This window comes from Rattus rattus, chromosome 1, assembly GCF_011064425.1.
Source record: "Rattus rattus isolate New Zealand chromosome 1, Rrattus_CSIRO_v1, whole genome shotgun sequence".
Lineage (NCBI taxonomy): Eukaryota > Metazoa > Chordata > Mammalia > Rodentia > Muridae > Rattus > Rattus rattus.
Genome location: NC_046154.1, coordinates 246,321,889 through 246,338,957, shown reverse-complemented (window position 1 = coordinate 246,338,957; position 17,069 = coordinate 246,321,889). Strand labels below are relative to the sequence as shown.

General features: G+C 52.3%; 1 protein-coding gene across 1 annotated transcript in view; it reads right to left on the bottom strand.

Moving 5' to 3' along the window:
- Nucleotides 1-9,468: 9,468 nt before the first annotated feature.
- The window catches only part of Dennd3 (DENN domain containing 3), a 58,794-nt gene continuing 51,193 nt past the window's right edge, over nt 9,469-17,069 (bottom strand). The window contains exons 19-23 of the mRNA XM_032916514.1: nt 17,011-17,069; nt 15,023-15,156; nt 13,650-13,765; nt 13,430-13,567; nt 9,469-10,871 (exon numbers count right to left, since the gene is read on the bottom strand). The exon at nt 17,011-17,069 is cut by the window's right edge and continues 99 nt beyond it. Of these exons, the coding sequence (XP_032772405.1) occupies nt 10,671-10,871; nt 13,430-13,567; nt 13,650-13,765; nt 15,023-15,156; nt 17,011-17,069 (648 nt within the window). The 3' untranslated portion in view covers nt 9,469-10,670. The remainder of the gene's footprint in view (nt 10,872-13,429; nt 13,568-13,649; nt 13,766-15,022; nt 15,157-17,010) is intronic.

Below are 17,069 nucleotides of genomic sequence, written 5' to 3'. Positions count from 1 at the left end.
CAGACAGCAGCAGTGCAGTGTCCAGATCGCCTGGCAGGAGTCCTCAGCTGAGGGGACACCTCAGCATCTGGCACTGCAACGCCTCAGAGTATTTTTCTGTTTATTTTAGAAACAGTATTTTCTTTTTCACAACTGTGGTTTTCTTAGAAGAACAGCATCTCTGGCGAATTAGGCTCACAATCCTGTGCACATTAAGACCACACACCAAAGCTGGAGAAGGGTGGGTCCCAGAGGTGTTTGAGCAGAAGGCAGCCATTCCCCAGGGCAGCCTCCAGACATCCCACCCAGGGACAGCACCAATCAGCAGGGCTGAATGTGAACTCTCAGTGTGCCTCCTGCGTGCTTGTGTGTAAGCTTGTCTGTGTCAAGTCCTACCCACGTGGTCCTCCCCAGAAGCCACCACAGGGCGGCTGTTGGCTCTGCGTGACATTCAGCTTGTCTCTACACATTTGGCTGGAATCCAGGCACAGAGCTCCAGGTGAGCATTGGCTCCCAATCCTGCTGCAAGGCTACCTCGAGAGTGGGGACAGTGGCATCAGAGCAGGGCACGTGAAGGTGCCGGGGCCTACCTCCCTGCCACATGGGTGACATTGATCCTCGATGGAATCTAACTGAAATCTCGTGACCTCATCACCTGCTCCTGCTGACGGTCACCGGGATGAGGAGGAAGGCAGAGAGAAGCAAGCGACTGCCTCTGAGCAGGAGGGCGGTGACCAAGATCCCTGTGCAGTTCCCAGTTTCTGCACACGAGCAAAACTTGGGCTTCAGGGAAGCAGGCTCATCAAATGCTGCAGCTGTGGGTAAGACTTTCCAAACGACGGCCTCTGTTTAACAACTCCCGTCTCTCGGTTCATGAGACAGTCAGTCTGCACTCAGGAGAGGGGAGGTCCTCCCTGGATGGTACCCAGGTGAAGTCAGAGCCGCGCTCTTGCTGCCTCCGTTGGTGTTTTTACATAACATGCATGAGAATCATGCTGCAATATGAGCATTCTAAAGCAAATATATACACATATATATTTCAAGATGAAAGTAAGCAGTTTTTAAATAAATTACTTGAATTTTCTGTGTCTTCAAAGGAACGCTGTGTTTATGTCCTTGGCTGGCCTCTGGTGGCACTGTGTCGTCTTCAGTGTTTTCTATCTGGGGAGCAGAGGCACTCAGGGTACAAGGGAACACCTTCCACCTGCCTGCTTCCCTTAAGCCTACACCTGCAGAGGACTGGCTCCACCTTCCAGTGTTTTCTGTGTTGCCCATTGAGAATAGAATTGTAAGTCTCCCGTTCAGCCCCACTGCTAAGCCCCATCAGCAGGGTGCTCTGTCTCTTTAGGGCAGGCGCTTCTGGGCTCCTCCAGCCAGCATCCTCGGAAGGTCGCTCCTGTGCAACTTGGTTTTAAGATGGTATCCCCTCCTTCCTGAGACTAAGGAGCACAGCCTCTGTTTTCGCCTACCCTGCTTTTCCACCTTGCCATAGGGGGACAGAAGGAGGCAGGGATGCACAGGACACTTAAGTGGGCAAAACCTGGTGGCCAAAATCTGGAACCATCGAAATGAGTGTGGGTCTTGGGACGCACGCTGCTCACGGCACCCCACCCTAAGGCTTCTGCAGACCATGCTCACCGAAGCCGAATGACAGGAAGTTTGGAGTCTAGCACAGACCACACCCACAGGAGCGAGAGATAATAGGATCCCCACCAACAGTCGGCCAGCCCTTAAGATACCGGCCTCCACTCTCCGTAATCTGAAGTAACACAAGGACACTTTGTGCTCATGGCACAGGTCTTGGCAAAGGCACTGGTAAAATGTTGATACCCAGTAAGAACAGTCAGGGCCATGCCTGTTTGCTGCTGCTGGATCAGGCTGCACATAATGCTACTCTTTCAGGTCTGAGCCTGTTAGATGTTTGCATCCAAAGGCTGCTGTCTGTGGGTCTGGTCAGTGTGAGGGCCCTTGGGATGAGACCCAAGAGTGGTGATAGAGTTGATTTCTGGGCTTCCTTGTAGATAAATACAGTGAGCCACAGACATCAAGGTGGATATCGTCTCATCTGGGGTAGACAAGTAGCCAGACCCTTTTGCCTAGCCCTTCCTTCCCTCACCGAGAGGTTATTCTGAGATGGCACCACTGGGCAACTCTCAGGGCCATTGCCTATGTGTTAAAGAAGCCAAGGGAGGAGGACTGGCTTTGCAGTGGGTGAGCCCAAAGCTTGTATCGCTCAGACTACCCCAGGTATTTCTGTTTCCTAACCTGGGCTTGCAACCCCAGCCCCATGGGCGTTGGGATCCCAGAGAGTGCACCCGAGTAGCTCTTCCATGGCCTATCATCTTGAGAAGAAAGGTGGTTCAGAGGGCTGGCAGGGCCAAGCAGATGCCCACTTGTGGCCAATGCCGAGGGTGCTAATGGAGTTAGCTTTGTAGCACCTTGGGGTTTAGACTGCGTGCAAGCACCATGCAGTAGGCGATTAGCAGAAATTTCACCGTTCCATGGCCACAGAATTGCACACAGGTTACTTGGGAGGGAGCAGTGATGGTCTGAAGCCTGCTTCTGTTGCCTGTGAAAGCCAACAGGTTTTTTAAGAGATGCCTCTTAAGATGTGTAACCCAAGTTTGCCTGCGTGAGAGTATGAGCTGTTAAGAGGTCCACAGCCTGCTTCTGACGGGGGGCAGAATGGAACGGTGGCACTTCCTGGTATCTGGTAAGCTGGCGGTGGGACATGGTCTGTTCTTAGCCTACGGCCTCAGCTGGAACATTCACACAGGCGCACAGCCCTTAGACTCCCACCCTCAAGATCCTCAGGGCCCCATGGGGGCGGGCTTGGGCAAAATTGGGAGTGACAGAGCAGGATCTGGTTGGCAGCCTCCTGGAGTGGTGAAGATGTCATAGAAGGTGTGGTGTGGAAAGTGCTGTGACCCCTCCATCAGCAGCAGCCTGGCTCCCTTATCTCCCTGGTGCCACTGGCTTCGGCAGCCCATGGAGTTGATGGCTCCCTTTGTCTGTGGTCAGTGGTCTATGTGGCAACCATGGCTACGTGTGCCACAGGCCAGCTGTAAAACACCGTCTACTGAGACGAGGCACTCGTCAACGTCACACGCACCAAAGGCCGTGACTCCCTAGTTGTTCCGCTTCCACCTGAGCCTCTGTCTTCAGCCACCAGCACCTGGCTTGTGCAGGTGAAGCTACCAGTGGGTCCTCCTCAAACGGCTGTCACCAGAAATGGGCTCACCCGTGTGCATGTGAGCTAAAAGCAGAGCTTTCGAGAGTGCCTGGGGACTGCCCAGCACAGCACAGCAGCCTTGCTGTCCATTTTATTCCATTTTGGACTGACTCTTAAACGTGGCAGGCAGGGGTGTGCACTCAGTAGCTCATCACCACCTCATGAAAAGCCAGCCTCATGGCAGAGGCAACCCTTGGGCTGCCAGGAGAGCAGAGCAACCCAGGAGCCCCAGCTGCCTCCCCTGCTGCCTGCTGAAGGTCCTTGCTGGGACCTGCAGAGGAAGAACAGTTGTTAGGCCTCAGTGGCACTCCCCAGGCACCTCGGAACAAAACCATTTAGTTCCTTTGTGAACTGGAAACAGGACAACTGTTATCAACTTATTAAGTTGGAGCACTGTAATAGCTCTTGCTGATTTTAGCAATGGTTAAGTGTGTGTTAAACACATGTTACAATTTATGAGGAAACAGATTCTAGAGAGAGCAAGCACTATCACACATGACTTTGTTTTTTATTAGGTGGATGTTTATGTCTGCTGCTGTCCAGAGATGTCGTCCTCCCCACCCCCTGGGCCTTGTCCTTTGTCACATGCTGGGCTGCCAGTCCCTGTACATCTCTTGGTGTGTGCGGCCTGACTCCTTCCTGCCCGCCTCTATTGCTGTCACGCTGTGGTTAATTCAATAAATGTTATCATTGCAGGCAATATTGTGGTCCTGTCATTTTCCAGTGGCTGACTGGCTGGAGCCTGTTGAGTCCAGGGAGAGGCAGAAAGTTCTTCCTGGCTGTGGCCAATGCCTGCCGGCACAGTGGGGTCCCCAGGGCTCCCCCAGGGCCCACAAAGTAGGCTCCTGCAGCTTCATTCCCCAGCAGTCGGGCCTGTTCCTGGTGGGCCTCCCTGCTGTAGGAAAACTGGTGAGCAACAAGAGGACCTAATGAACAAGGGGGGAGGCGTCTGATGGGGGCTGGCCCTTGTGTGCGTGTACAGCCTTGGTGTCCCAGGCCTTCCTGGGACAGAATATGTTGTGTGTCTCCTGGTGACCCGCTAAGGTTTATAACAGTTACAACCCTTCTCAGGGTTCTCAACCTGGGTTACTCCCTGAGCATGGGGCTGGAGTCATGCATACCCATGGAAAGCTGCTGCTATTTTAGCTACAAACTCCTACTGTGGCGCTCTAAAGGGCATACTGCAGTTGGGCTGAAGAACGGTGGTTTCTGAACATACTGGTAGTGGCCCAGGACCCTGAGATCCTACCTCACACACACTCAAGTCAGGTCCACTCCCCCACTGGGGAGAACCAGGTGTGTCAACCCTACTATCTGCCAGCCCGAGTGCCTGAGATCTCAGGGGATCTCAAGGGTGGCAACTAGGAAGGAATTTCTGCAAAGGGGCACCTACCTCACTACTGGCTGCAGGAGCCAGAGTCCGCACCTTCCAGGCCTCGTCAGCAGCCATGACAGTGAAGTGACTTGTGGCTCAAACACCCTACCTAAGTAACCTCCACTGGGAGGTGACAGTCCCGGACTGGGATCCTCTCCTAGCTCCCCAAAGGACAGTCTCTAAGACTGTATGTGTGCAGTGACTACTGAGAGGAAGAACCCCTTCCTAGTCTCCTGTCACTCCCATAGGCTTCGCCCATAAGACTCTGGAGTGATGGGTGTGTACAGTACTCCTGGCTGAAAAAGTTCACTTTGTCCCTGTGCTAATGAAAACGCCAGACGTCCACACACTCAGCCATCAAATGACGTGATTTAAGTTGCATTTTGCCGAAAACTAGCCATGTTAAGCTTCTTTCTTGTTCGTGAGTCTTTTGCCTGCGTGTTTATACGTTCACAAGTGTGCACAGGTGCCTGCAAAGGGGGCGTTAGAACCCCTGGAGCTGCAGTGGCGGGCCCTGTGAGCCAACATGGCCTCTGCAACAGAAACAAGCGCCTTTAAGCACGGAGCCACCTCCCCAGCCCCACTGAACAGCCAGTGAACAGCCGTCCAAGCAGCTTCATTGGTGAGGCGCTTTTACTCGGTTTTTAGTTGGGCTTCTCATCTTAATTTGTAAATTTTTTTTACATATTGTGGATTTTAATTAAACTTTTTGTCAAATGTAGTTTTTTCCCTTAATTATGGCTTTTTCCCCCCATTTATTCATTTATATCATGGATTTTGGAACAGGGCCCTGTTCTATAGCTCAGACTCACCATGATCCCCATTACATACATGAGCCACTTGACCTGGCTTTTTATTTCTATTTTTCCATTTTAATACTGTGTGTCAGTGGAGTCATGTGTAGCATTCTTCCCATCACATGCAGTGCAGCAAGGGCTTCATACCCTTCCCACGCCTGTGCTTCTCTCTCATCCAGGGGCTGTCCTGCTTCTGCGTGTTCACCCAGAGTCCTTGTGGCCTGTTTACCTGCTGCAACAGATGCCATCATTGCTTTCTCCATCACTGCTGTTTGGAAGGACACTTAAAAACCACGTCCTGGAGGGGTTGGGGATTTAGCTCAGTGGTAGAGCGCTTGCCTAGCAAGTGCAAGGTCCTGGGTTCGGTCCCCAGCTCCGAAAAATAGAAAAGAAAAGAAAAAAACACGTCCTGGGCGACTTATTTCTCTGATATCTCTCTCTCTCTCTCTCTCTCTCTCTCTCTCTCTCTCTCTCTCTCTGGTTTACTTACTTTATTTATATACACTGTAGCTGTCTTCACCAGAAGAGGGAGTCGGATCCCATTACAGATGGTTGTGAGCCACCATGTGGTTGCTGGGAATTGAACTCAGGACCTCTGGAAGAACGGTCCATGCTTTTAACCACTAAGCCATATCTACAGCCCCTCTGATCTCTTTTTAAAATGTTTTTCTCAGCATTTCTTTAAGTGGTGTAATCCCCCTGCTCCACTGGAATTGGTGAATCTCAGGCACTTAGCAGAGAACACCTTTACAACATTAAAGCTTTGCAGTTCATGAACACAATGTGTCTTTTGAGACTCTTACAAAGTTTGTGTCCAGGATGTCTGAGCTCTCAGGATACTGGTCTTCTGGCCTTCCATCTTCCATCGGTTGTCCTTCCACCTCAGGTGCTCTACACTGTCAGTGCAGCTAAAACAGCTCCATTTCTCTGCTGCAATCCTGTGCCCTGACGTCACACCCACTACTGAGCTGAGTTTCATGTTTCTCAGGTTTATACAGACAGTGATGTCTGCAGACAGCCATGGTCCTTACAGACTGGTCTTTCTTAGCTGTTATTTTGCAGCTTCTGATTTTATGTGGATGAGTGTTTTCCTTGCATGAATCTCTGTGCACCACGTGCCTGCAAGGCATCCAAAGAAGCCAGAAGAGGCCTCGTGGGTGCTGGGGCCTGAGTCTGGATCCTCTAGGTCAGCCAGTGCTTTGAACACTGAACCATCCCTCAGCCCTTGTTTTCCCTCTGTGCCTTTGGTGGGGGTGGGCAAAGTCTCACATTATAGCTTCAGGCTGGCCTCAAGATCCTGCCCATCCTCCTGTCTTAGCCTCGCAAATGCTAGAATTATAACCATGAGTCACCACACCTAACCAGTCCACTCTCTATGCTCTCTATCTTTCCTAGTGCAGTAGCTCAGCCTCCTCCATGCAGTGTGCCCTAGAGGTGAGAGCAAACGCCCTGCCTGTTTCCCAGCCTGGGAAGAGTAGTGAGTCTTCACTGTTATTTGTCACGTGTGTACCTAGTAGGTGCTTTGTCTTCGGAAATCCCTTTGTAAGCTGCGAACACTTTAAAACACCATGAACAGAGCCGAGGCTGTAGCCCAGTCGCTTTAGGGCTTTACTGCCCTGGGCTCAAACTCCAGCACCTCATAAACCAAGCGTAGTGGTATCTAATTAAACTCCGGAGTCAGAGATAATGTTCTGTAGGATCGGGACCTTTTGTTGGTGTTTGGTTTTTGAGACAGGGTTTCTCTGTGTAGCCTTGGCTGTCCCGGAACTCACTCTGTAGACCAGGCTGGCCTTGAACACAGATTGGCCTGCCTCTGTCTCTGCCTCTTGAGCAGGATTAGAACCTTTCTTAACTCCCTGTGGTCAGAGAGCGCATTCCTGATCTGTGGGAGTCAGACCTAGTCAAGCATCTGCTGCAGCTCTCTGAGCCTTCCCTCCACACTGCTGCTATTGGATATTCTACACCCTTGGGGTTCCACCAGTCACTGAAAGAAATGTCATAGTCTCCATCTGTAGTGTGGGGTTTGTCCACATTCTAGTCTGTTTCATGTCTCTAGTAGCTCATTTTACTAAGTACAAGACACTGTCATTTCTTTTCTTTCTTTTTTTGAGGCTGGTCTCAAAGTTGCTTACGTGTTGTCAGTGACCTTTGAGCCCCTGAGCCCTGCCCTCACTTTCTAAGTTGGCAGTCAGTGTTTGCTGAAGGCGGTTGCATCGCACAGGAGCCCCGCCACAGGAATGGTGCGTGTGTTACTTACATCCCGTCCTTTGCCCTTCTCTCTCAGCCATGTCTTTACAAACTATCTCTCTAGTAGACAACACAATGACATTCAGGAGGGAACTGTCCTTTCCTTCCACCACGTGGGGCCCAGGGAGTGAACTCAGGTTACCAGGCTTGGTAGCAAACTTTACCCATTGAACCATCCCACCAGCCCAGGTGGATCATTTTTATGTAGTCGGGCAGTCTCTCTCTTTTAACCAGAGAATATAGTCCATGCACACTTAATACGATGCAAGGGGCACCATCCCAAGGGTTAGGGCCCCAGCTCAGCACCAGCAATCACCCGTGTCTGTTTCCTGTGGGTGGATATAATGGAACCAGTTGTCCCACTCTATCCTGCCATCATAACCTGCCCCACTAGAATGGACCAGACCCTCAAACTGTGGGCCAAAATAAATCCCTCCTTAAGTTGTTTGTGGCACAGAATTTGTCACAGCAACAATAAACATAACTAACACAAACACTAAGCTCTACCCCAGCCCCTCTCTGGCTTTTTCCCCACTGAATTGTCCTGGCTGGCTCTCAACACAACCGTTGAGCTTATGATCCTCACTTCTAGAGTGCTGGAACTACCAGCATGCACCACTGTGCCTGGTAGGTTTTTTTTTTTTCTTCTTCTTTTTTTTTTTTCTAAGACAGGGTTTCTCTGTGTAGCCCTGGCTGGCCAGGAACTGACTCTGTAGACCAGGCTGGCCTCAAACTCACAAAGATCCGCCTGCCTCTGCGTCCTGAGTGCTGTGATTAAAGGCATACACCACCACTGCCTGGCCTGGTAGGTCATCCTGTAAGAGTTTTGTTTTGTAGTCGTTCACATGGAGATGTCAGTGATGCACGGTTGGCTACGCCCCTGTCCTGCCCTTGCCTGGACACTGTCAAACCCTGCAGAGCCATAGCAGGTACACCCCTAGGACCCGCAGCCACACACACTTCTCCTTAGCCTCAAGGAAAGATCCAGAGCCAGGGAGACACGTTCTTCACCATCCGGATGAGTTCACCCCTCCCTTACTGGTTGTGCCCAAGACACAGAAAAAACCAAAGGCATCGAAGTGTACCTTTTCTTCGTCTCAATCCCTCACAAGGCTCCCTCACAAATGCAAAGCCATGTGCTCACTCCGGTCCATTGGGTACCAGAGAACGGCCCCACTGTGGTCTACTGTGTCTCCTCTTGGTACAAGTGACTACTCCCTAAGTCTCTGGCTCTCTGTACCAGGTGGTTGCTCCATATGAGATCGTAGAAGCTAAAATCACCACAAATGAGTCCGATTTGGAGCGACTTGATTGGTGCTTAGAATAAACAGAGAAATTAAAAACCGTCTCCCATGTGTCCCAGTTATGGTTGGCCTGCCTGTCACCCCAGCACTTGGGTGATTAAGGCCACCCTGGCGCCTTGTCACAAAAGTGAAAGTGTTCAACTTCCAGACGTCTCCAAGGCTGAGAAGATGTGGCTCGGTGCTGGAGCCCTTGTTCATCAGGAAGAGACAGACCCTGGTTCCATCCCAAGCACTGCAAAGAAAACGGACTTCCGGGCTCCAGACCTCCCTATCCGCTCACAGCAGCCAAATCGAGTGCCCAGCATTTATTAACAAAAAGGGTTTATTATCACAAGTTGTAAACACCTGGTCATTCACGGACTGGCATTAAATAACTTAGAATGCTTTTATGATCGCCTTTTACAAAGACAGTTTGAATCCGTGCCCTTGGCCGACATTGTCCTTTTTTTTTTTTTTTTTTTTTTCCAGAGCTGGGGACCAAACCCAGGGCTAGGCAAGCGCTCTACCGCTGAGCTAAATCCCCAACCCCCGACCTTGTCCTTCTGGATATAAGGAACACCCCTCAGGGAGCACAGACTCTAGGGATGGGTGTGGCTCTGAGATCCTCTGCACTACATTCAAGGGGACCAGCAGGCAGTGGTGCAGACCCGTCAAGCCCTTACCCGCATCTTCACATGCATGGGTTACGTACCTCTGGACCCTGGCCTGACGTCAGAGACAGGCATAGACCATTGGTAACTTTTTTTTTTTTTCCCCGGAGCTGAGGACCGAACCCAGGGCCTTGCGCTCGCTAGGCAAGCGCTCTACCGCTGAGCTAAATCCCCAACCCCTCGGTAACTTCTTAGTGACTGCCTCTCCACTCTCCAGTGGTGGACATGGAGTCCTGAAAACCCAAGGCAGGGGATCCAGAGGGCTCCATGCAGAACATCCTCACAGAAGGATACACAGGAAATAGGCCATATCCTGTGTCCAGCAGCCATACTGAAACCCACCTCACAGAACATTTCCAGGATGACATTGGACCAGTGTGGTAAACACATTCACAAACCTCAGTGCAGATCGCTATGTGTAGTTGAATGCAGAGGCGTTTACACATGCAGGAGACACACACTGCAGATAGGCTATGAGCCAAGGAGCCAGTCACGCATGCATGTGCTTCCGAGGTGACTTTCTTGTCTGTAGTCGTTGGTCTTCATCAAAATTTTAATGCTAAGACAGAGCCACTCAGTTGCCCAATTTCTACACAGACAAGCCTGACCAGTATTGTCCCCTCCCCAGGGCAGGCCTTGGTCCCCTTCCTTGAAGGGGGAATCACCTGCCCAGTGCAGGCCAGTTCTTGGTGTTTACCTTCAAATACTCAGAAGCCTCTCTGGAATCAGGAAGTTTGTAGAAACCTGAAAGGCTCTGTGGCTGTGACATACCGGCCATCACCATACCACTGAGCCCGAGTGTTTGCAGAGTAAACATGAAGAGGGAAGGGAGAGAGGCCAGCCTTGAAGACCACAGGTCACATGCCAGGTTGGCAGCTGAGGTGCTGGCTCCCAGGTGTGGATTCTGGAAGTTTCTGGGTGACGTGAGGTAACTTTACAGTAGAGGCTGTCAGCAATATGATGGAGCTGCTCACCCAGGGATGTAAGGGCCCCTGGAGCAGACAGGCCCCAACTGGCTAGCCACGGCCACGGTGGTGTGACAGGAGACGTCCCCTCACAGGACAGCACTGGTTCAGTACGGAGCTTTCACTCAACTTTCCAGATGGCGATTTTCCCCTCCTCCCCGCCTGCTCCACTCAGTACATAGCGGTCCTCGGCGGAACACAGGGTCCTCACGGTGTCCGAGTGTGCCACCAGCTCCTTTTCCACCGTCACCTTCTCCACGTCCATCACGTAGATCTTCCCTTGGGTTTTTCCCTGAGACAGCCCCCTGCCGCCCACCCAGATCTGTGGGAAAGAAGCAGACACTCCCTTGAAGCTCAGTGCACTGCGACAGATGCACCTCCCCAAACACATGTCCTTCCTGCTGGTTAAGTGGCTGGGCCACCAGGACAGCCTAGGACAGACCTTCAGGTCTGAGAGCCCTTGGGACAATGTGGCCACAGCTCATGCTGTGTCCTGGACTTGAGATGGGCTGAGGGCAACTTGAGCTGTAATTGTGAGAGGGCGGGTACGGGAGCCTGAGTGGCGTGCATGTGTTAGCCTCACAGCAAGTCCACACAGCAGAACAGCAGACTCCAGCCGGGCTTCCACACAATAGGGCCACACCTTGCCACATGTTGGGCAGGGCTGGGACCTGTCACATCTGTCTTTTTTTTTTTTTTTTTTTCATTACAATTTACCCTTTGGGCATAGACTGTCTACCTTTGGCCTGCTCCACCACTGCATTTTACACAGAAGGGGACCCAGGATAGACCACACTCATGGTCTTATTGGGATGAGTGTTCTCTCTTGGAACTGCTAAGCCCTGCAGGAGGTGGGGCTCTGTGGGAGGTTTGAGGTCAGTAAAGGAGCTCTAGAGGGGACTAGGGGAACAATAGGCCTTCAGTCCCTCCTGCTCTTTGCTTGGCCAGGTAAGACTCTCCCCCACATGCACCGCCCACATCGCACCTCACCCCAAGCCCAGAACTGTGGGGCCGGATGCAGCATGGCCTTGGCAGGGACAGAATGACATGCTTCCTGCCCTTGGGACAAGGCCAGCAGGTGTGGGCTTCCATGAGTGTTGATGACTGCTGTGGGCATAAGGCTTGTTTTATAATAATGTACGTATTTTCATATCCTCCTCACATGGCCTCCCTAAAGCTGGAGAGATGGCTCAGTGGTTAAGAGCATTGGCTGCTCTTCCAGAGGTCCTGAGTTCAATTCCCAGCAACTACATGGAGGCTCACAACCATCTGTAATGGGATCTGATGCCCTCTTCTGGTGTCTGAAGACAGTGACAGTGTACTCACATACATGAAATAAATAAATCTTAAAAAAAAATTACTTAAAAAAATGGCCTCCCTATTATCATTAATGAGTCTATCATAATCAGAGATAGCATGAGTCTGATGTCTCAGCAGAATGGCAAATGCTGGGACCTTCAGGGCAGACCTTAAGGCTGTGGAAAAGAACTCTTAAAACATGAGTTCAAAAATATATAATTTTCCAGCTATGGAAAAATACAAGGATGAAATATGAATTGTATAAGAGGCTTCTAAAAAGGAACAGAGGCAGCTACTGTGAGCCAACTTGTCAGAAAGATATTAAGAAAGGAGAGCGATTTAGGGAGTGGTCATCGAGGGAGATCCCACCCAGCTAAGTTTTTTGTTTACACTTACAAAGGCAGACAGATTCTAGAGTTCAGGGTCACCCTGTTAGGCCCAGAGGTGGTAGAAATGGAAATTTCAGAACAGGTCCCACTCAGCTATCAGCTGTCTTAACAGAGGCAGGCAGATCTCTGAATTCTTTTGCAACCTTAAAAGAAAATGTGTGCTTGCTGCCTCCTAAGAATGAAGGGGCTGGGGTCTCGGGATGCTGACTCATGGGATAATCAAATGGGAATTTGGGTTGAATGACTTGACTGATATGTAAATAAAAGACTGGGCTATGATCTGCAAGGGGTGAGCTATCCAGAGAATTTTTAGAATAGCAAGAGTGAACTGCTTGGAGAGCGGTCTCCAGCAGAAACTAGAAAGCGATCTGACAGATCTCCAGAAAGGGCAGACCAGAGAAAGAGCAGGTGGGAAAGCTGTCTGGGGCAGAGCACAGGTCATCATCATCTCGGACCCAGGATTTGACTCTGAGTTGTTTGTCTTCGCCACTCCCAGACACCCTTTCTCCTAGCACCCTCTCCTTGGCACTGTGGGCGTGCTGGCCATAAACTATAGAAACCTTCCCCTTCTCAAGCTCTTGGCTGCAGTGGTAGAAGGCTGAAACTATCAGCTGTCCTCGGTTAAGGCTTGGCCCTCTGAGTCAGTGACAGAGTAGGCTGGGACTCCAGGACTTGGGGATGATGGTGTGACTGTATTGTGTAAGCGGGAACACTGTGAACTGGGCCGACCATTGTGTCAAGTATTGTCTCCCAGGCGGCCACCCTTTCAGAATGCAGGACTATTTGGAAAGAGTCCTGGGTGGGATGTGGACAGCTGCAGTGGCCTGGGCCCTTAGGAAACACAGAGAGGTGCCACATGAGGACTGGCAAGTGGGAGAGGCACATCCGTGAGCCAAGATGGTGAAGCATGGCCTTGTCAGGCACCAAAAGCTGTGTGGAAGGCAGGTCTCCACTGAGGAGCAGCTAGCCTGCCCACACCTGGGATTCCACTCCAGCTGAGGGGAAGCGAGGCCGTCCTTCACCAGACAGAGCACTATGAAGTCTGAGGCACATGACAACCTGTGTCACAGCCACCTTCACAGTCCACTCATTCCCACCAAGGAGGGAAGGAAGCTTGGGAGAAGAGGCAGAGCCACATAGACAAGGCCGGGGGAACCTGAGGGATGCTGGTGGCTAGGCACTTTCACCTCACCTGCCTCTTCACTCGGATCATGCAGGTGACCTCCGTGCAGTCTTGCAAGCGGGTCTTCTGAGGAGGCTGGCCCAGGTCCTTTAGGCTCCAGATATACAGCTCACTGACCCCGGTATAGGCCACCCACAGCTGCTGCTCCTGGGATAGAAATCACCGTGGGACAATGGCACCGCGGCCAAGACAGCCCAGGGCTGGACTTGCGCACACAGGCCTGGAGTACCTCAGGCAGAAGCTGGACGGCCAGGAAGGAAGCAGACGGCTCCTCAGAGGGCTGGATCCTCAGCTCTTGACGAACAAAGCCCTGCAGCGTCACCACCAAGATGCTGCCGGCTGTACCTGTGGGAGGAAGAACCGAGAGAAGGCATGGGAGGGTGTGCTCAAGTCAGGAGGAAGGAAGGGGAAAATCAGGCAGAGTCGGGGCTGCAGGGGCACTGGCACCTAGGACCCGTGTGAAAGGCAGGTACTGCCTTGTCCAGCTGGGTCCCTCTTCCAATGATGGCTGTGAAGCCTATCGCAGTCCCCACGAGATGTTCTCCTGCCACATGATGGAGATCTGGGGCCCAAGCCCAATATTCTTCTAGCATAGCAAGGAAGGGTGAGCAGGCAAGCAGGACTCACCAGGATGATACACATCCTGGCAAAATAAGTTTTCTTCATTTCCCTGAAGAGTGCTCGGTGACGTGAGGCCACGCAGTGCCGCCCTTAAGAGCGCCCATGCTAAAGAGAAGCAGAACGGAAGCTGGGAAGAGAGCAGAGAAGACAGAGCTGGACTAAAATACTCAGCAAGGGCAGCCACAGGCAGGGAAGAGAGCAGGCCCACAGTCTGGGCGCGCGCGCGGGAGGCTGGCAAAACTGAGAATATCAGCTCTCCTCAGGCGAGGCCTGGTCCCTCTGAGTCAGTGAAGAATGGGGACAGTAGAGGCAGGAAGGTCCCAAGTTCGAGAAGCGCCCATAGCTACCTAGCAAATTCAAGGCCAGAGTGGTCATCGCAGGACCCTGGAAGAACAGGGAGAGACAGAGCAAGGAAGCACATGCAGAAACGGCATCCTTAGGGCTAAGCACGGTGCCGACAGAATTCAAGAGGTCTCCTATTTGCTTCAGAGTGGCCTCACAGTACAGGCAACAATCCTATGCCCCAGGATGTTCTGAAACGTGCTGGAACAGGAGCCAACAGCCTGGAGCCTGCCCGTCCTATCACCCCCTAGCAAACTGACTCAGCTTGAGACACTGGGGCCCTAGGGATGGGCTTGGACTGATACAAGTCACAGTAGGTAGCTGGGCCAGGCTTGCCTTCAGAGGCGGGTGTGGCCCACTCAGAAGAGGTTGCAGGGAACAAGACAGGGTCGCTGGGCCAGGCTCACCCAAAGAGCAGGGTACCAAAAAGGAGTTGGGGACTGGCAGACAAGTAGTGAATGGCAACCATCTATTCACCAGCCTGTCAAGGGATGGAGAGGGGCGAGCCAAGCTACTGGGGCAGCACGGTTGCCAGGAGAGGAGGAATCAAAGCTGGAAACATGTACAATGAAGGGAAAGAGGCTCGACCAGAGCAGCATCAGGGCTCCATGCTCACTGGCCAGCGACCTGGAAACTTACAACAAAACACGCGGTCATTGTGCAGGCTGATGGACATGAGGTCGCCGTATTGCAGCTGGAACCGGCTGATCACTCGGAGCGTGCTGACATTCCACGCCAAGACCGTCCCATCCAGGCTGCAGGAGTAGACTGCACTGAAGGATCAAACACACGCGTATGCATTTAACAGGCCACGTGACACCTTGCAGCTAACCTTGGGGGTAACAAAGCCACCATTCACAGTAGGGATGGTGATAAATGACACACCAGGGACAGATCAGGGTCTTAGGTGCCCCTCTCTAGCCCCTGTGGGATCCATGGGGTGTCAGGGAGCCCCCATGCCACCATTCACTGCACCAAATCTTGAGCTGGGCCGTCCAGCTCAGAGGAGCCAGGGAGGGCCTGCTCACCAGCACCCTGCGCTGGGCATCCACAGTGGCCGGTTGAGGTGGGCAGTGGCTAGTACTATTGGTGACCCCTGTACCTTTCCCAACTCCTGTCATTCTCAGGTAAGCTTGAAATGTCCCACTGGACCTGAGCCTGGGAGAACAGGGATGGGGTGGTCTGAAGTAACATAGGCAGACGCTGCCAGAACTGAGGCTGCCCCACACAGCTACGAGCCCTGCCTCACTTGCAGGCCTTCCCTGTGGACTACTGACCAAGCTGCTGGGCATGTAAAATAGCTCACTTAGATGTTGGCACTCAAGTAAAGACAGTGACACAGCTGGTGTCACGGGTTTCGTTGTGTCCCTGAGAGATGATACAGTGGATGCCTTGCACTCAGCGCTCTCAGCCTGACTTAGAAACAGACGTAGCCAAGCTGACAAACCACCATTACAGTAGGCGCTGGCTCATTAGCACTGGTGCCCTTACAAACCGGCAGCTTGAACCCAGAGATGGCCACACCCTGTGGGAGGGTTTGGTAACAAAAAGTTGGAATAATGTATCTATGAGCCAGGAGACACCAAGGCAACCATCATATCTGGGGAGGTCAGAGAGAGCCTCCTACAACATCAAGAAGGAGCCCAGCCCAGCCCAGTGATCTTTGTCTAAGCCACTGTGGTTTTCCATCAAAGTGGTACTGGGAGACCAATACTCAAGGGAGGCTGTCCATCAGGATATACATGGACAAGCCAGTCAGGAAGCAGGTGGCCTTGGGGTGGGTGACCTCCCTGGCTTTCCCAAACCTGCCTTTGATGCTGGCTCCACTGGAGCATGGGCAGAGGAGGGAAGCCTCAGCCAGGGGGCCATACCCCAGATCCCCTCCGTCCTGGGCAGCACCCCGTACCCTCACCCTGCACCCGCACCCTGCTCAGAATAATCTGAGATTTTCATGGGTCAAACCTCTCCTAGGATGGCTTGGCCATGGAATTAGGGGGTTACAGAGGCAGGGACACATGAGTGAAATGGGGTTCACATGTGACAGGGTGACCCTCCATTGGTGCCAGCATCCAGAGCTGCCTGCCTTGAATGCCTTTGGCAGGAAGGGTGGAGCCCCCCGAAGCAAGCTGGATGGGTTTGCGAATAAGACAACGGGACGCCAGAGCCACCCTAGGACGACATCAGCTTCAGATCCAGTGGGGGGAGGTGCCCCCATCAGCCTGCTGACACTTGGCCTTTTGGTGAACCTTGGGGTCTTAGGGGAGGGACATCCCACAGTGGCATTTTAGAGAGAGTCAACATCAAGAACTGAGGTGTTCTTTCATACATAGCCAGATTTCTGATGTCTGGAAGAATGAGAAATCCAACCACAACCAGTGCTTCCTGGAGGGCGCACCCTCTCCAGTTTGCCAAAAGCGTTGGCTGCCATGAGTAATCTTGGCCGTGAGGCAGAGAGCCAAAACCGCCTTGCCATCTCAAGAGGCTCCTTCCTCTTGACCCACAAGCAGAACCGGACCACACGCCATCTATCCACTCTTCTTCCGTACCCTGGCCAGGGCTGGGACCCCTTACCACCCAACCCCTGGGAGCCAAGCTCTTCCCTTTCCTTACTCCATAGGCCTCAATACCTGGGCTTCTTCCCACTGGGCACGGCCAAGCCAGTGACCGCGGAACGGTGATCCGTGAG